This window comes from Hemibagrus wyckioides, linkage group LG04, assembly GCF_019097595.1.
Source record: "Hemibagrus wyckioides isolate EC202008001 linkage group LG04, SWU_Hwy_1.0, whole genome shotgun sequence".
NCBI lineage: Eukaryota > Metazoa > Chordata > Actinopteri > Siluriformes > Bagridae > Hemibagrus > Hemibagrus wyckioides.
Genome location: NC_080713.1, coordinates 16,754,906 through 16,775,019, shown reverse-complemented (window position 1 = coordinate 16,775,019; position 20,114 = coordinate 16,754,906). Strand labels below are relative to the sequence as shown.

Here is a 20,114-nt window from a genome sequence, read left to right as displayed (position 1 = left end):
GTTTTGTGGGCGTTACTTTAGGCAAATGGACTGCTTTGCATGTTACAGGTGATTAACATACGCACCCAAGTACAAACAAATTCAGCCTTTCTGAAACCTTTATAAACCTGGTGGAAAATATTTTGTCCCAATGAGGCCCAATGTTTGAAAAATACATATTGTATAACTTAAAACTTTTTAACAAAATGGCACCATATATCCATTTTTTCATAATCAATTTATGTCTGATTTGTGCAACAATTAATTTTTGCAGCAAATATTCCAGTTCTAGTGTGCAGAATAATATGTACACTCTGCAGTAATCAAACAATGTACCCCACATGTGTGTATGACCTGGAATATAACATTCCATAGTATTTTTGATTGATGTTACTGCACAGCTAATGTTTGCCCTGATGCACCTCCAAATAGGTACTGTTCAAAATATTACCAACATAAATCAGTGTTCTATGTTCATGAAGGAACTCATGGTGGCTTATGTCATTATAGCTATCTCCATCTGCATATGCACATGAAATGTCTCAGACGACGGAGGAGAGATTAACTACCACATATAAGATGTATCCACCTCGCATTCTGGAGCTTTTAGACATGAGTGAGACCACACATCACAAGGTAAATCACTAGTAAAACCTGACTAGTAAACTAAATATTTCAACCATTCTGTCTTCTTATTGTGGGACTTGGTTGTAATTTTACATTAAATAGACAGAAACCTTTGGCTGTACTGGATGTTTTGAATGGAATATTGACTGTGTGGTATTTATGCAGGACTAAAATGTGCAGGTTGCATAAATACATCATACCAATGAGTACCACTTTCTCTTTCTATTCCTTTTTTTCACTTTGTATATAATTGATGTCAATAAGTCATATCAAGGGGGATGGTGTGTAGAAATGGAGGTCTTAGAAAAATGACCTTTTGTTGCTCAAATTTCTAACCTAAGGGGCTTTCTGTTCTGTTTTGTTCCCAGTTTTCTGCTGTAGATGTAGACCAGCCTTTTTTCCAGCCATACCCATCTGAGATTGTGTTCCAGAACTATCTGCCCTCTGAGGTGTATGAAGTGCCGCTGGTGTTACGCAATAATGACAAGGTAACTTCAACATGGGCTCAGTGTCTGAATATAAATACATTATTGTGTGAATGCAGTCTGCATTCACATAAATGGTTTAACAGGTATAACATAACATGCCTTTAAAATGCCAAGAATTTAGAACTCATAATTTCTTGTAAAACCCAGGGAAAGCTTTATTAGCAGGTAAGAAGGTATTGTTCTGCTGAAAGCCACTGAAAGTCAGGACCAGAAATATTCAGTGTAAGTTGGTCTGCACATGTATATACAGTATATACATATGGTGTATGGTGGTACATACATACCCCAGACTGACTGCACTCATTTACAAAGGAAATAAATTATTAGAAGCATTAATGTAATGTACCTTGAAGATCTTTGTATGTCTCTTTACATTTCAAACATTTCAAAAGGCTTCATATATTAAACTGAATTACTCCACAGTGCACCTGCAGCTTACAGAAATTGCAGCAACTTTTTGTCTGTGCTGGACTATGATGATGTGATATATATGAATGCATCTTCTCAGTGTTTACACACCTTAGACACTATTTACTATACAACACTGAGGTTCATAACAAATTTAAAGCCCTCACTCATTGTGTTGTATGCTTGTGTTAGATGGTCTGCCTTGTACATTTGCAGACTAAAACACTAGCATGTCCTTATTTATAAATGTATTCTGGCTCTGATTCCGTCATATGTTTAGACATATATCTGTAGAAAACATGCAGGTAGCTACAGCCTTTGATCCCAAGAATTTTTCTTACTGTCTGTTCCATTGATGCACTCTAAACTAGAAAAAAAAAACATTAAATTAAATTAAATTTGCTGAATGATCAGTCTCTGATATTATCTTACTAACTAAAAAGAAAATTTTCACACGAATGCGACACAGGTAAACATGGCCATAACATATTTGAGTAAGCAGACAGCAAATACATCCAATGTAAATAAAACATATACCTTGATATTCCAAGCTTAAGATCTAACAGTGGCTCATTGCTAGTGTTGGCAGTCATGGGGTTTCAACTGACAACATTTTGACCACTACTCCAGAACTTTTACCCTTCCGGCTAATCTTGTTCAGTTTGATGTAAACTGTACAGGTCTTAAGGACTGGGGCTGAAAATGCCAAATTAATAATATAATTTCATTGCAAATGGCATATCTCATCTCATTGTGGGTTCTCCTGCAACTTGTAGATCCCTCGCCTTGTGAAGGTGGTTGAAGATGACTCCCTTTATTTCAAAGTGGTGAGCCCAGTAGATGTATGCAGCAAAGTGGCCCCGGGCATGGCGTCCACTTTTACAGTTCTATTCACTCCACAGGAGAATAAGGTACACTTAACACACCTTTATAATTAGGTCTAGAGGAAGCCTGGTTTTAAATACTCCTTGTAGGAAGGCATTTAATCACAAACATGATCTTTAAATGTATTGCTAATTTTGCTGCTTGCTAGTCAAATTCACTGCTCAATTTTGTGTATGTATCACAGTGGAACTCATGAAAATACTAAACCTAAAGAAATGGAATTTGTATTATTCTGTATTCCAGTATACATGTCCAGTTAAAGAGGGTAATTGTCATGAGACCTGATAAAGAAGCAACTTGGCACTCTTGGTGCCTTGGTGATTCTGTCTGTTTGCAGAGGATGATCAATAAGAAGGGTTGCATTGCATTTTTTATTATGGCTTAAAGTCAAAATTTGTTCAAGAGGTTCCTGCAGAGGGCCTATGTGTAATTCTGATTCTTCTACCACCCACTCTCTTCCCATTAGTTGCCTTTCTGCAGTGTGTTGTATAGGTGACTAATCTGCTTTTCTATGTCGGCACATTAATACTGATTGTAGCATAGTCACACTCCAGACCGAGTCCTCCCAGAGTCAGACACTGTAACCTAATCACTGAATCTTCAACACTGCTCACTTACCAACAGGAAACATCCTGGGCTCATATTGATGACTAATAGTTTGCAGTGCTCAGAGATATCAGAAGGAGCCAAGGGGTATAATGTTTTTTTTTCCTATAGTGCGAAAGCACCCCGAAAATATAGAGCTTAGTTTTGAATTAGTTGAAATATGCATCACTTGGAATGTGATTTGGTTGGAAAGAAAATATCTAAAATCTTCTGAAAGCATAGCCACAAAGAACACTAAAGCAATGCTCCATAGGTGAGTCTATTGTCTATTGTTGTTGTAGCTTATCCTAGGAACACTTGGTACCTTGGATGGGATGCCAGTCAATTTCAGAGCAAGAGTCAATTATGGCATATGAACCTACAGAGTACAGTCTTCACAAAGCTATCTTTCAGAGGAGGCCGGGTTTAAGTTTAACTTGAAATTAATATCTGGACATGTGCAATAAAATTTAAATGATTATGAGATTATGCAATTTTGTAGCCTTAAGAGAAAGACTCAATATTGTGTTATAAATCAGGGTATAATAAGGACACGAATAATTAAATTACACTGAATCTTCTGTATGATGCACTGTATATTTGAAAACTGCACTGTATATTTGTCCTGTTCATCTTGTAAACAAGCTTATGTAATTCAACCGTATGTCATTTGCTGGTGTTTTGGTGTCATATTATACTCACATTATAACAAACTCATGTAACTTAGATTTCCATTTCCATGTTTGGTCTTTTCAATAGGACTATAGACACCAAGTAATTTTTGTGACTGAGAGGGAGAAGTTTGAAGTGCCCATCCGGGCAATAGGGCCACGTGCCATCCTGGACTTTCCAGATGAGCTGCACTTTTCTCTGTGTCCTGTGAAATGTTTATCTCAGAAAACCCTCCTAGTACGCAATATTGGAAAAGGCGAGGCCAAATTTCAGCTCAGCACACAAAAGTAAGCACACACTGTAGAAAAGCAAAATAGTTTTTTCACAGTGCTTTTTATATTCATATACTATTGTGTTTATTTACTGAGTATTTATGTTCTTCTCCCCATAGCCCATTTTCTGTAGAACCTTCAGTAGCAGCCCTTAGCGTTGGTGAGAGCATGCAGGTGACTGTTGATTTTCTACCCAGAACTAGAGGAGACCACAACCAACTACTGCTTCTCCACTACCACACAGGTTCAGTATTTGTACTGTAGTGCTTATAATGCTGCTCCACTCCAGTGCATATAAACAGCATAATTACACAAGTTCTATCGTGGAACCATCTAACCTAATTAAATGAAGTAGAACTGAAAGGATTTATCTGTTTTTGATTGGCACCAAGGAATTAAAGGCATCATGGAATTACCTACCCCTTTAGCTAATATGGTAAAACACATTGAATCACATCTGCAGCCAGGTTAAAGAAACAGAGCATGTTTCTTGATGTTTCAGGGCTTTTTGCTGTTATATGATTTACTATTATGCAAATACCTGATTGTTTTTAGTGCTCTTGCTTAATGAAAAGAAAAACTATTCAAAGAGAACATTTTCATGTTGTGTTTCTTTCTAATGTTTTCTGTCACAGTGATGTTAGCATTTCTGATATGCTAGGTTTATTCATTAAAAGGTGACCTTTATGGTTTACTTTGTGGTTTAAAAAAGTTGCTAAGATTTAGCTGATGGGCAATTTCACTGTTTATGATTAGTTTAAATAAGAATAAGGAGTTCTGTGGTTGTGCATACATTTGCAAAACCTTAACGGTGTGTGTGTGTGTGTGTGTGTGTGTGTGTGTATGCATATTCTCTGCTGAATGTGGCTGAGCTGTCTCAGTGCATTAACCCACAGGTCTTCTGAAGGCTAAAGCTATTAACATTTCATAATACATACATTTCTAAAATTACCACTTTGAGCCCATTAGGGTAGTATCATTTTTAATTTAACACCTTACAATAGCTCCCGATTTTGTTTTTGACAGTAAGCTGCCATTTCATGGCTTCCCAGTCACATAGGGCACAGCTGGATCTGTCCACTGAATTTAGATATATAACACAGTAAATTCAAACGTAACATCCTTTATTTGCACTCATTACTTTTGTCTGCTCTTTTATAGTATACAAGAGTAATAAATAAGATAAAAACAGTAAATAGGCTGGGCTGTTTGATTGGATTTGTAATTGCATTGCTTGTAAACAGTATTGTATGAGGTCACACCATAGCCACTAGGATATAGCAAGTACAGATTACTCAGCTTCATAAACAACTAATGTCTTATATGGATTCCACAGCTTAACAACTCTGCAGTGAGAACATTCTCTTCAGTAAAGAGTATGAATTTGCAGTCTTTCTGAAAGCTATGTCTTCTTAATTGCTAATTTCCAGCTGTTTTAGAGACTGTCTGTGCTCTGTCTAGCATGGCCAGGGATGAGATAGTTGAACCACTGTACATTTCTGTATGGATCTTAACAGACTTCACAGACTGCATTATTTTTTTTATCTGCTGGCTTACTGCAGTGAAATATGTATGAGAAACAGAGATGCATCATGTCTCTTTATGCACCATTGCTCTTCATGCCAGCACCAGTTAAGGGAAATTTCAGCAACCCGTCCCTCTTCTTCTTACCACTCAATAGTCTCAATAACAGTGTAATATATTTTTCCAAAGTTATTCTATAAATAAACACATGTTTCCAAGTTCACTGTGACAAATAGTTTATTGTATTCAAAGTAACATGCATATCTCATTCTGTGAAGTTTTTCAATTATGAATTAGGTCTGGGGCATTACTGAACACTAGGTAGTGAAATCTCATTACAGTGTCTGAGGGTGAGATGGCCAAGGGAGCTCCTGGCGCCTCAGTTGTGGATAAATGTCAAGACTTAGACAGCGATAACTAATGAAAGTAAACAGCTGCATAGTCACAAAAAAAGAAAAAGAAAAACATGGGTCATAGGGTTATTACCATAATGTCATCTTCTCTAAAGCTTAGCAAGCAGGATCACTACCACATACACAATAAAGGACTTCCTACTCTTTTTGAGGTGCTGCAGTGTTCAAAACCAGAAAAACTGATTAGCACCAAAAGTTTGTTGGTACATACTGTACATCTCTGTACATAATTGTGAGGTAAGCAATATATAAGCAATAAATATATAAGCAATATATAATTGTAATTTCTTTCTTTTACCCAGCTCTGCTTACTTCGATATCTTATGCAGTCTTTGGGATATTTAATGCTCTGTGTTGTTTCAGTAATCCTTTTTTGATAGTAGATTTCTGTGCTATTTGAGCATTAGCTCACTTTGCTCACTCAACTCTAAATATATGAGAGATTATAGTTTCATTGAATTGGTGTCCAAAGTTGACTCTGAAAGTGTTCTTATTGGCTCCTTAGTCTGGTGAATTAGTGTCAGTGAAGAGATATAGAACGGAACAAAGCAGCCCACATAGTTATTGCTTATAAGCAATAACAAGTGTTTTATATTTATCATGTTCTAGCTAGTTAGAAATTCTGTATGGGCTATTTGAACAGACTCGCAGTTGAAAACAGTAACTAGGTTAATTTTCTGTCAGAATAATAGGTCACTATACAATAGGTAGTGTTACTGCTACATGTACTTTAGACTCAGAACATACACATGGTTTGACTTTCTGCAATGCAAAGTCCACAGTTTTTAAATATCCACCTTTCTGTGTAGAGAATGTCAATTTTTAAGAATACCAGGTCCATTTTTTCCATTTACCCATTTCCTGAAGTGGAGCTTTTTCACACTTATTTACCACATGTTCAAAAGTTTTTTGTAGACACCTGAGCTTCGCAACCATTTATGGGTGTTTCCCATTACTTTCAAACAGATAAGAACCATAAATATATGGTATATTTGGATACATTTTTCACTAATGATTAAATCATTTCAAAAGATTAGGCCAGCAGTCATCCACTAATTTTTAAAACATTTTTTAAAAATGTTGGATCCCGTTTATTCCAGGAACACTGGTTGTGAGGCAGGAACACACCCTGGATGGGATACCTGTACAATGAAGGTCACCATATCTGACAGCTTTGACCTTGCTTATATATTTAGTTGGTCCCCGTGATAAAAACTCACATATAAAGAACCAAAGGTTTCATTTTGTTACTGAGGTAGAGGTTAGTGTGAGGTTAAAGTTTCGGCATAGAATAAGTTTAATTAGCTGCATTAATAATTATGTCAGTGGAAGTGTGTGTGTGTGTGTGTGTGTGTGTATGTGTGTGTGTGTGGGTGGGTGTGTGTGTCTCTGTGTCTGTGTGCACGCACTGTCTCTTATTTGCCTGTGTTTGCTCTCAGAGTACAGAAAGTGTCAATGATTTTTTTAAAGTCTTTTTTCTTCAAAACATCTGCCTCTGTCTTAGCAGATGAACATCACTGCTAATAAATTTGCTTGGAGCAAAACAGATGTGCAAGCTCTTTTTGTTCCTGCTCTGCTAAAATATGGTCTGTCTAGATATTAGCAGACATGCTGCAATAAGAGCAGTACAGAACATATTACAGTGAGGGAAAAAAATATTTGATCCCCTGCTGATTTTGTACGTTTGCCCACTGACAAAGAAATGATCAGTCTGTAATTTTAATGGTAGGTTTATCTGAATAGTGAGAGACAGAATAACAACAAAAAAAATCCAGAAAAACACATTTCAAAAAAGTTATACATTGATTTGCATTTTATTGAGTGAAATAAGTATTTGACCCCTTTGCAAAACATGACTTAGTACTTGGTGGCAAACCCTTGTTGGCAATCACAGACGTCAGACATTTCTTGTAGTTGGCCACCAGGTTTGCACACATCTCACATCTCAAGGAATTTGGACCCACTCCTCTTTGCAGATCCTCTCCAAGTCATTAAGGTTTTGTGGCTGACCCTTCAGCTCCCTCCACAGATTTTCTATGGGATTAACGTCTGGAGACTGGCTAGGCCACTACAGGACCTTAATGTGCTTCTTTTTGAACCACTCCTTTGTTGCCTTGGCCGTGTGTTTTGGGTTATTGTCAGGCTGGAATATCCATCCACGACCTATTTTCAATGCCCTGGCTGAGGGAAGGAGGTTCTCATCCAAGATTTAACGGTACATGGCCCCGTCCATCGTCCCTTTGATGCGGTGCAGTTGTCCTGTCACCTGGGGATGGTGTACTTGGGGTCACAGGCAGCATTCCTCCTCCTCCAAACACGGCGAGTTGAGTTGATGCCAAAGAGCTGGATTTTGGTCTCATTTGACCACAACACTTTCACCCAGTTCTCCTCTGAATCATTCAGATGTTCACTGGCAAACTTCAGATGAGCCTGTACATGTGCTTTCTTTAGTAGGGGGACCTTGCGGGCGCTACTGGATTTCAGTCTTTCACGGCATAGTGTGTTACCTATTGTTTTCTTGGTGACTATGGTCCCAGCTGCCTTGAGATCATTGACAAAATCCTCCAGTGTAATTCTGGGCTGATTCCTTGCCGTTCTCATGATCATTGAAACTCCATGAGGTGAGATCTTGCATGGAGCCCCAGACCGAGGAAGATTGACAGTCCTTTTGTGTTTCTTCCATTTGGGAATAATCGCACCAACTGTTGTCACCTTCTCACCAAGCTGCTTGGCGATGGTCTTGTAGCTCATTCCAGCCTTGTGTAGGTCTACAATCTTGTCCCTGACATCCATGGACAGCTCCTTGGTCATGGCCATGATGGAGAGTTTGGAATCTGATTGATTGCTTCCTTCTGTGGACAGGTGTCTTTCATACAGTTAAGGAGCTGAGATTAAGAGCACTCCCCGAGAGTGCTCCTACTGTAATCTCAGCTCCTTACCTGTATAAAAGACACCTGGGAGCCAGAAATCTTTATGATTGATAGGGGATCAAATACTTATTTCACTCATTAAAATGCAAATCAATGTAGAACTTTTCTGAAATGCGTTTTTCTGGATTTTTTTTGTTGTTATTCTGCCTCTCACTGTTCAAATACACCTACCATTAAAATTACAGACTGATCATTTCTTTGTCAGTGGGCAAACGTACAAAATCAGCAGGGGATCAAATAATTTTTTCCCTCACTGTATGTTACTGTGATCCTAACAAAGCTACACTCACTCACTAATGTACAGATGTGACAGAGAGAACACAAAAATTAGTGGCAAAAGAGATTGGAGACAAAAATGTTTCTTCCTTTTATGAGGATCTGTGGTTTTATATGAGACTATTTTAATGTGGTCATTATTTGCTGTGTGTTAGATAATTAGATAAGTTTTGTCATTAGAAAAAATGACAATAACATCTATGCAAATTTTTATAATTAGATGCTCTGTTTCCTGCATTCAAAACAACTTTCCAATGTTGTTAGGATAGCTATTTTCAAAGCACACAAAAACAGGCACACAAGGGTGAAGTTACATTGCAATTGATACCAAACTATCCCCAGTGTCAAGTGATTGTCTTGAAGGCCTCTGGTGACCTGCCTGTTTATGTCTAGGCCTCTATAGAATACAGTCATGTGAAAGAACCATGGTGATTTCTTATTGATTTCATTATGAGAGAAATACATGTATTCCCTACAGAATGCATGCAACACTCATATTACTGCAATCATTTATGAAACAGCAAAAATGTGCACTGTATCATGATGTGAGCTCATCATTTGTCATGCATGTTGGAAAAGAATTTGGACAGAGTAAAAATTTTATTCAGAATTACAGTGGGATCCTCATGTTACAGTACAACAAAAAAAGTTATTTTTTATTCCTTGTTTGTTCTTGAAGCTTTCACTTGCAGTTTTTTGTAAAAGTGCTTCTGAGTGTGAGTGCTAGAATGCTTGACCTCTGCTGAAGGATACAGTTTACAGGTAGAAAAATATGAAAAAATAAATCCTCAAAACCAGTAACACTATGTACCCTATATAAGCTCTTTGGTGGATTCTAAGAAGACATTTTTAATGCTCATTTTTGAAAAATCCTTTTGACCTGTTATGTCAGGACATAGCCATACCCTGTGTTTTTTTATTTGAATACTCTCCACTTTGTGTGTTGGGCTGGGAGTGTGTTTTCAGGCATTGTTTTGCTAGGTCAGGGTATCTGGTCGAGCATGAAGCTGCTGCTTTGAATGTAGCCAAATGAACAAAAATCAGTCAAAATACTGCAATAATTTACATACTCTGCTCCTGACTTGGGCCCTTGTTTTGAATTGCATTTTTTTTAATGCTATTGGTTGCTTTGGAGTCATGTGACTGCATGCCCCTTGAGAGCACTTGTTTAAATAGATAATTAAGTGCCAGCTCAGCAGTCCAACACTGCCACCTTGGTTTCCATTTGAAAGCAACTGAAAACTGCACTTGTCCTCAGGTTAATCTGTTGTCTCATCAAAGCATTTGATTGTATTTTTTGCCTAAACAATGTCTGCTAAGTACAGATGTTATTTCTCAGCCTCATAAGGTGAATAATATACCGAAGTTATCCATTTTTGTTCTTTTATAGGAGAAGACATTTCCATCAATTTGTATGGAGCCTCCACAGATATAAATGTGAGGCTGGATAAGAATTCCCTTTGGGTGGAAAAGACTTATATCACCATGGCCAACCAGCGCACAGTGGCTATCCTGAACAGAAGTGACACCATTGTGCATTTCCAGTGGAAGAGTTTTGCCACTGAGGTGGAGGAGAAACAGCATAAACTCAGGTCTAATAAGTTTGCTTAAATTCCCTAGATTCTCAGAACTGCAGAACTCCTTCCTGTCAGTTTAAGTTAACACCTTTCATTTCTAGATTATAATTCAGTTCAACAAAGCAGCTTTTGTAGATTATGTACATTACATTATTCAGTCATACAGAGAAAAGACAAAATGTATTACATGTTTAGTAAGAATGCATAATGCTTGATATGATAATATTGCATAGGCCAGTCTTTATGATTACAGCAGCAGTTCTTAGGAAGTGTAAGTTTATGTTATCCAGATAAGATTAAGCAGGCTAAGGCATAAACAAACAAAACAAAGTAATTATAAGTCTTTAGGGTAGCTAGGTGAGCTTAAAGTCTGCACCAGCTGGGTGCAATAAATGTATAGATTCTTCCTAACAAATATTGTTAAATAAGTGCTTTTGGTTATTCACTAACTGTATTTATATTGATATGAAAAACATGTTTTTACAAGTGTGAGCAATGAAAGTCTAGAACCACTAAGAGGTCCTGAGATTTAAGGGTTAAACCATGGTTTGTGAATTGGCTTATCTTAAAACATCTGTGTTGTTAAATTTCAATCACATCTATCAGAAAGCTGCCCCACTTAAGAGGATGAGATGCTCTCCCTTTCAGAAACAGTCATGAATATCAATGATTTTGTATTTTAATATGACCCTCTCTCTCTTTCTGACATTCTCTCTCTCTCCCTCTCATTTTCTATCCAGAGTCTTTTCTAAGCTGCAGCAAGAAGAGGATGATGAGATGGAACAGTTTTTAACAGAGTGTGGCGCTGACCACACTCTCCGAGACCGCCTCTCAGTGCTCTCACGCACCTTCCAGCATAGGCGTAAGCAGCTTCGTCAGGACAGCCTGGCTTTCTGTGACCAGCACATCATCATAGAGCCACAGGTGTCTAATGGACACACACACATACACACACACGCACACACACAAAACCAGTGACTGATTTTACTCCTGAGTAAATAAATAGAAAACGAAACCATGCTGAATGTTATACATTTAATAACATTTTAGATTTATTAATATCAGAAGTGTCTAATTAACCCTGTACAATTTCACAGACCCAATGCACATAACAAATCTGACCTCCCTTTTCTATTTGCATAGCCTTTCTATATTTATATGGACAATTTCATATATACGTTGTGGCTTATTTAGATAAACAATAAATGGATGATATACAATATAATTCAAAAACACAGAAAAAATATATAAGAAAATAGAAAAATGTATTAACCACAGATACACTCCATGTATCTGTGTATTAAATACAAATGAAGAGTGATTAAGGCCTGTAATACTGTAATAAGGGCTTTGAATAACAAACAGTCTACCCATAGAGATAGAGATACCATTCAAGAGAATGGTATGAGAAAGAGATGTATGAGCTATGCTGCAATTAAATACAATCATTCAAGTTAACTCAAGTTAACTGCATCATTCAATCAAGTTGCAGTCAGAGATTTTGGCAGAGGTTGGCTGAAGAATCTATTTTGAAATTCAAACTTTAAACAAATATATCTAGCTCCTGTCAGTGTTTTCCAAAAGCCATGCCCCTAAAACAAATGCACATGTGCTGCCTAGGCTAGTACAGCTGAATGCTAATGCCTGAGGGGGAGCTTACTGAACTGACAGGGAAATGGAGCTTCTCCCTGTACTGATGAGTTGGATGAACATTTTCCTTTTATATACAGAGCCTGAGATTCCACAAAATACGGTTCCTTAATAGTTTTTTTTTATTTTTTGTTTATCACAACTACCCAAATATGTGGATCTAAACGTCAAGTACATCATTGCATTTCTACAAATACTGTTGTGTGGAGAGAACACAAGCATGCTTGCCTTTTTAGCAAAACCTAATTATTGTTATGCAATCTGGTGTGTATATTGCATATATCACTTTTTTTCATTTGTCCTCATAAAAAAATGTTGCAGTCAAAAGACTGCAGCTTAAAACACTGCAGCTATTATCTACCTTTTCACAGGTTTTGAGACAGCAGTATTTATTGTCCTGTGGTTCTGTGTTGCTCCGAGTTAACCGAGTGTTTCTGCTACAGTAAATCTGTCATGTTGCACACAATTTGCTTTCATACAAACTTAAACTTTACACACTCACAGTAGTTTGCCTTATTCTACTTTATAGCTTCGAAATAGATGTATTCTATGTGCAGATAATGATATTATAAAAATGGGATTAGTAGGACTATTGGACGATGTTTACAGAAGGTTTCTTTTTTGATCGGTATAACAAGAACTGTTATTAATCATCAGTGATCCACTTTCTTGTTCATCTACTGCCCATAAGATCTCTCTCTCTCTCTCTCTCTCTCTCTCACACACACACACACACACACACACATACACTGACAAACAGAGGCACATGCAATGCAAACACAAACACATTTTCATGTACTTATGCATGCACAGCTATAGCTATACAGCTATATATTACATAGAAAGAAAACACAAATCTGTGACATTGCTTAAATGCATACATGTATACACATGCATGCACATATGCATTTACAAACACAGACACACACACACACACACACACACACACACAATACAGTAATTACTTTGAACAAACAGGAACATGTGCTGATAGAACCCAGCAGAACTATGGTTAAACACAAAATTCTCTATTTAAGCTAGTAATCACTTTGTAATTCAACAAATAACCATTTTTAACATTTGCAAATTATGTCAGCTGCCAGTATTTTTAAAAAATTATTTAAAGTATTTTTTTTGCATATTTGGATTACGATAGACTTCCTGTCAGCTCAATCCAGTCTGGTCATTCTCCTCTCTGGTCATGATCTCTCTCACCAACAAGGTGTTTCATCCTGCAGACTCTCTATTCACAGGATGCATTTTTGCTTTTCATACCATTCTAAGTAAACTTTAGAGTCTGTTATGTATGAAAAATAGGACATCAGCAGTTTCTGAAATACTCAAGCCAGCCCATCTGTCAACCATGACACGGTTAAACTTACAAAGATCACACTTTAAAGCAGAATCCAGATTGTTTTTTGTGGGTCTGTTATAGCTGGGTGAGTAAATGGTTTTGTCTGCTACAGTTTTTGGATTTGCACCTGTCTTTTTATTTTCTCATCCATCAATACAGATCTGTCTCAGTGGTTTATCAGCACTCTGATGAAACATGATCCCCATCTCCCCCATCCACTAATTCTTAACACTTAAATTAGGACATTAAAATAAAGGTACAGGAGGTATACCAGTGATTTTACATTTTTGGGCAAAATGGTCATGGGAAATACCATCCCATGCAGAAGGATGCTATTTACCATGCAGAAATCACATCACATAGGTAGAATCCACCTATGGTTTAGGGCCTTCTTTTGAGGCCAATATAGCATCAATTTGCCTCGGGAATGACCTGCACAGTGGCCAGAGGGATTTTAAACCTCTTGTAGAACATTGAGTAGCTCACTACCTGATGCTGGTGGAGAAAAGTGTTTCGTGACTCGCTCCACCAAAACAACCCAAAGTGGCTCAATAATATTCAAATCTGGTGACTAGACAGGCCAATTGAGATGTTCAAATTCACTTTTGTGTTCAACACACCTCTCTGTCACCAGTCTTGCTGTTATGCATTATTACTGTAATTAGCACCATTTTACATTTTACTTTTTACTGTGCATTTTGTCTGATGTGCTCTTTTTCTTTTCTTTCTTTTTCTTTTCTACTGTACATTTTACTATAAGTGCAGAGGAATGTGTTCATCTGTTGTCTGTTTGAAAACATTTCCTCAGTTGAAAAAGTTAACACATATACAACACATTTAACTACCACAGAGCAACATTGTCTGCAAACGTCTTTGCAATATAGTTATGAATATATAGGATGTATTCCCTAGTGGATTCTACAGTAAATTATTGTTGTAGTATACATGGTATAATACAACGTAACCTGTAACTGGAGACAGACAGTGTTTCTTTAATTGTAGCTATCTAGTTTTGTAGACTACTAGGTAGATAGATACAACTTGATTGTCATTGCAAAGTACAGGTACATAGCAACAAAATGCCGTTGCCGTTGTTTTTTACAATACGTTTTTATTCAGTTTACATTTATTTCTCTTTACATGATCTATACAAGAGAGTGTTGCCTAATAACAACATCTAAAAGCATCTGAAGTGCCTTAGGTTGCAGTTTATAGTGAGGTGGAGTGGAAAGAACATTATGGTTGAGTTAGTATCTCTCTGTATTGCTTACAGGAGGGGGACATCTGGCCAAACCGCACAGCAGAAATCAGTGTCATCTTTAAGCCCCAAGAAGCCAAACTTTACCAACACACCATATACTGTGATGTCACAGGTACTGGTTAGCCTAATATTGATGCAGTTAAAATGAATATAAGTTTAAATGTGCAACAAATCACTGTTGTTTACTTCTTTTTTAAGCCAGTCGTTGAGTGTTTTGCATGTGTGTATATAAGCCCATCTGTCATTGAAGTCCTCACATTTGCATCAGGTTGCCAGAGGTTAGTGAAGAAAGGGTGGTGACCTAATGACATGTCAGTCTTTTGGGATTTTAGTTTAGTTAATAAAATTCTGTAACCATCCTCTGATCCTTCTTCTTAAAAAGTGTGTTTTCTTATATACATATGACAGATTATATATACTAAATGTGCTTGTTTTTAATAAGGTACTTTTTAAGCTTAGTTAAGCTTTTCATAAAGGGATTGTGTGCGGCTTGTCAATCAAACCAGCAAGAGTAAGAGGTGGCTGAGCAAATATTTATTGCTACTTTTTTCATTTTTATTTTGCTAATCCACTGTATTGCTTCTGCATATAAAGTAAACAATGTATTATGAATGCCCTCCTCATGCAGGCAGAGAGTCTTGTTTGCCACTGCGTATAAAGGGGGAAGGCATGGGGCCCAAACTGCAGTTTAACTTTGATCTGCTGGATATTGGCAACATTTTTGTTGGCTCCAAGCATAGCTATGAGGTATGAGTGACACACTATTGTCCATGCATAAGTTATTCCTAGCAATAGACAAGATACCCCTAAAATCCCTGGTAATTTGACCCTGTATTCGAAGTTGAAACCATGTAAGTTTTTAAATAAGATTATGTTATTTAAAGATGAGACACAGGAAGTCATTTGACAATACTACACTTCTAAAGTATAATATATTTCTGCACATTTAAAATATATTTATAGTTATATTATCACTGATAGGAGAGAAATGATTAAAGTCATATAAAATATAGAAACCTATGTATAACTTTTTATTAAACTAAATTAAAATACATTTTGGAGGCTTATTTGTATTTGAAAATAAAACAATTACATTTTTTAAAGTCAATGCAGGTTGCTCTGATTTGAACTGAACTATTTGTAATCTAACCATAACACTAAGACATAACAGTAAAATGTGTTATTTAACTAAATCTGTGAAACATCCCCATGGTTAGCAAATCACAGTTATCGATATCAAAATCTAACTTCAATCCACCTTAACTGAATTTGTTTCCATACATTCTAGTCATCTCAGTGTGCCTTTATAAACTACGACTCTTAGCAACGGATTGTGATTCTGTGCTGTATCTGCTCTTACCTTTACCCAAGGTGCTTGTGAGCAATAAGGGACTTATAGATGCCCCCTATAGGCTCATGTCTCCTACTACAGCTATGGGCCTGTGCTTTTCCTTCAGCCCTCCTGAGGGCATGGTGCCGCCTGGGGCATGCCATGTTCTGGAGGTCCGCTTCTCCTCTGACAAACTGGGCACCTTCTCTGAAGAGTTTTATTTTACTGTTCTGGGGAATCCCCAGCCTCTCATTCTCACATTCAGGTAACTGTCTTCTTGTTGACTGATTTTGCCAATGTGTTGCTGCTCCTGTAGCCATTGTTTTTCAAGGACACAGCATAATGTTGTTATGCAGATGAAATAAATGCATAATGGTTTCACCTATATGAGTACTGAGCCATAGTTTAGGGAATGTTCTATAAGTCACTTGTCATTCTTGCCACATCTTTCAGAGTAAGATGGATTACTGTTGAAAATGCTGAAAGTAGAGATTACAGGAGCACCGCACTTCACTGTCATCTTCCAAATGGATTGATTTATTTTATTCTCCCTGTCACAATCTCCCTTTTTCTCTTCTCTAGTAGCCACTGGTCCTTAATTAAATAATGCATTAACAATTAATTATATTTCATGTTGCATAACCAGTGACCTTCACTTTTCAGTGGGCAGTATGGAGTAAATTGAATTGAAAATCTCTTTGTCCTGTTGTTTGTGGCAGGGGGTGTGTAATAGGCCCGACGTTTCATTTTGACATTCCTGAGCTTGACTTTGGAGAGGTATCCTATGGTAAATGAACTTTGTATTGACCATGATCACATGCTTACCAAAATCCCCAGTATCTTCTAGTTTCCCTGATTATTTTCTCTGTTTATTTGTATCTACTCTCTGTATTGACCTCAAAAGGCTTTCCTCAAACACTGACCTGCTCACTTACCAATACCTCATTGGTATCTATGAGTTTTGGCCTACGGATCCCTGGTGATGGAATGGGAAGAGACAGTGTGACCAGTACTGAGCAGGTAACAGAGCTGGACAGGAATGACTGGAAGCCAGGAGACAGGGCATCTGAGAGGCCTCGAGAATTTAGAGTGACACCCAGTTCTGGCACCATCCGGGCTCAGAGCCAAATGGTCATCAAGGTAGGACTCTTTGTTTTATAGCTCCTCCTCTGACCCTTCAGTGCATGTGCTCACAGCATATTTGACACAAATTAGAATTGATTTCACTATGCAAAGGTTAGCCTGATCCACTCCAGCTAGACTGTCTCATCTGCCCTTTTAAAAAATAAGTTGCAGAAAAAATAGTCTTTTTCCAAGCTGTTGCCTTCAAAATGAACTGAGGAGATCTTAAAAATTTAAATCCATAATAGACAGAACTGACCTAATCTCTAATCAGCTTAAGACAATTAAATATTTTTTTAAAAAAGAAAAGTCTTGCTGTTGTTAAAACCAAAATGAACGAGGTAACAAAAAATAGAGTACCAAATAACTCAGACCAATCACCTTGCTTCTCTTACTGGATGTCCAGCACTGTGTGTAACTGTCAGCCAGTAGTCCTTTCCATCAGTAGTAGCTGTCATATGCTTTGAAAGGACTAATCTGATGCCTTTGTCTGGATGTCTGTGGGCCTCTCTGAGGTTGGGGTATCTCCTGTCAGTATGCAGGATGTCCTGGTCTTATTCTTTAATAGCTCTGTCATCCGTGTGAACTTAAATAAGGCAGGGTGATTCAGAAAGCCTTAGCAATCAGTAGCTGTATCTTGCTTGTCTGGGTGAGGTCTCTCAAAGTAGGATGTGTTGCTGTTTGCACCCATTTTTTCAATTAGGGTTTATCCTGTGCAAAACTGACATATGGGTCTAAATACTCCACAGTAGAATGCAACATGCAAAGTGTCCTCATCCTTATTAAACATATACAGTATATTAGATTTGAAATGGATTGTCCAAACGATAGGAGGTCAGGAGAAAGAAGGTGGAAAATTGGCTATTCATATTTATATTCCACTGTTTTCAGTTATTCAATTTATTTATTTATTCATTTCGGGCAATTAGTGACAGATGGCTTTGCATGTGAACCAGTGAAAATGATCAGCAGACGTGTTGCTCAGAGCAGGATAGGCAATGTTGGCAAGTGTGTGGTTTCCTTGCACAACCAAATGACTGAAACAGGCTGATATTTCTTTACTCATTCTTAAAGACATGTTAAGTCATAATACAATTATTTAATATAAGATATAAGGGCTTTGATAGAAGAAAGAAAACTGCTAGTAAGAGAAACTGCTGTAATACTGCTTGTCCATTGGACTGCTTTTGTCACACATAGCATCCCTGATCATAGAATATACAATCACAAACTTTACAAACATATGCTTCAACTTTTTTCCATCTAACAAAGAAAGTTAACACATTAAACACTAAACTTGTGTGACATTTTTTTGTTTCATTGTTTAAATTGTCCAAATGTTATAGAAGGTGCAACTGACAAAAATACATATGGGATGTAGTAATTACACCCTTTCGCATGGAAGAATAGTAGTCGTTTCATTAGGATATCCTCAAATACATCAATGCCATTACTGTTGTTTACTTGTCCTAACACAAGAATGAGAACTTTATTTATTAACATATTTGTCTTCAGATTACTAAACATGTCTCTTGAGAGAGAAAATCTCTTTAGCCTTGATCTTTTTGAGAACTCAAAAGTGGTTTACACTTTTCACTGTGTCTCAGCCAGTTTATAATCATATAGCTATAACATCAGTAAATTATACATTATTGTCAGATTAATGGGAGGTGCATATTGGGGCCACAAGAAGTCATGTTTTTTATTGCACCTTCTTATGCATGTATATCTGGTCTTCAGTAAACACTTAGTGACAGCTGGCCTGGATTAGGAATTGTTAACTAAAGAAATATTATTGGTCAGTATCTGACAGTCTTGACTAGTATCTGTCTGTGATTTCCTTGTACTTTGAACTTTTTAAATAATTAATTTAATTGATATGGCTTTTTAAATAATTGATGTTTAAATAATTGCTATTATTTAAACAAATGCAGTAAATGTGATGTTGTTTACTGATTTTTTTCCCATTAGGTACATCTGGAGGTGAATAGTGTCATAAACAGTAATATAATATGTACTGTATATAGATATAGCCATGATAGTGTTTGTTGGCTGCAGGTGACCTTGTGCTCCAATACAGTACAGCAGTACAGTCTAGCAATGGTCGTGGATGTTAATGGAGTTGGGGAGGAGTTGTTAGCTCTCCCAATTAAGGCTAGGTAGGACATTTATGATGATATACTCTAGTGTGTTTATATTCTCAAGGTGTACACTATATATAAAGGTTATTTCTTTGCTGACGACTCTCTCTACAGCTGTGTTGTTCCTGAAGTATACCTGGAGAGTTCTGTGCTTCGGTTCCAGCACTGCTTCCTGGGTTATCCCTATGAAAAAACCATCAGGCTGATTAATGACACAAATCTCCCTGCATGCTATGGCCTTTTAGCCCAGGTAAAATGACCATTAAAAAAGTCTATTATCTTGTTGTTAATAATAGGAAATCATAACATAAACATGACTGGGAGGATTGGGGATCTTCTACACAATTAAATAGGTTGTATTGTATATTCAGCATGTCTCTCTGACCAGCATGTGTCTCTGTATATGCAGAAGCATGAGAAGAACCCACCTCTACTGTATGCTACTGTTCATCCAAGAGGAGTGATCCAGCCATACAGTACCGAGCAGATTCCTCTGGTTCTCCAGGCTAAAACAGTGGGCCAAGTTCAACTCACTGCTCTTATTGCAATTTTAGGCCAACAGGATACTCCACTGGTGAGCATATGTGTATATGTGTACACACATGTATGAGACAGAGCCC

General features: G+C 37.2%; 1 protein-coding gene across 1 annotated transcript in view; it reads left to right on the top strand.

The window, feature by feature from the left end:
- The window catches only part of hydin (HYDIN axonemal central pair apparatus protein), a 76,582-nt gene that overhangs the window by 1,636 nt on the left and 54,832 nt on the right, over window positions 1-20,114 (top strand). Inside the window, exons 3-17 of the mRNA XM_058388292.1 lie at window positions 490-615; window positions 975-1,094; window positions 2,279-2,413; window positions 3,732-3,931; window positions 4,036-4,160; window positions 10,450-10,651; window positions 11,377-11,560; window positions 14,914-15,013; window positions 15,530-15,648; window positions 16,273-16,496; window positions 16,951-17,018; window positions 17,136-17,371; window positions 19,412-19,512; window positions 19,609-19,744; window positions 19,904-20,068. Coding sequence (XP_058244275.1) covers window positions 490-615; window positions 975-1,094; window positions 2,279-2,413; window positions 3,732-3,931; window positions 4,036-4,160; window positions 10,450-10,651; window positions 11,377-11,560; window positions 14,914-15,013; window positions 15,530-15,648; window positions 16,273-16,496; window positions 16,951-17,018; window positions 17,136-17,371; window positions 19,412-19,512; window positions 19,609-19,744; window positions 19,904-20,068 — 2,241 coding nt within the window. The remainder of the gene's footprint in view (window positions 1-489; window positions 616-974; window positions 1,095-2,278; window positions 2,414-3,731; window positions 3,932-4,035; window positions 4,161-10,449; window positions 10,652-11,376; window positions 11,561-14,913; window positions 15,014-15,529; window positions 15,649-16,272; window positions 16,497-16,950; window positions 17,019-17,135; window positions 17,372-19,411; window positions 19,513-19,608; window positions 19,745-19,903; window positions 20,069-20,114) is intronic.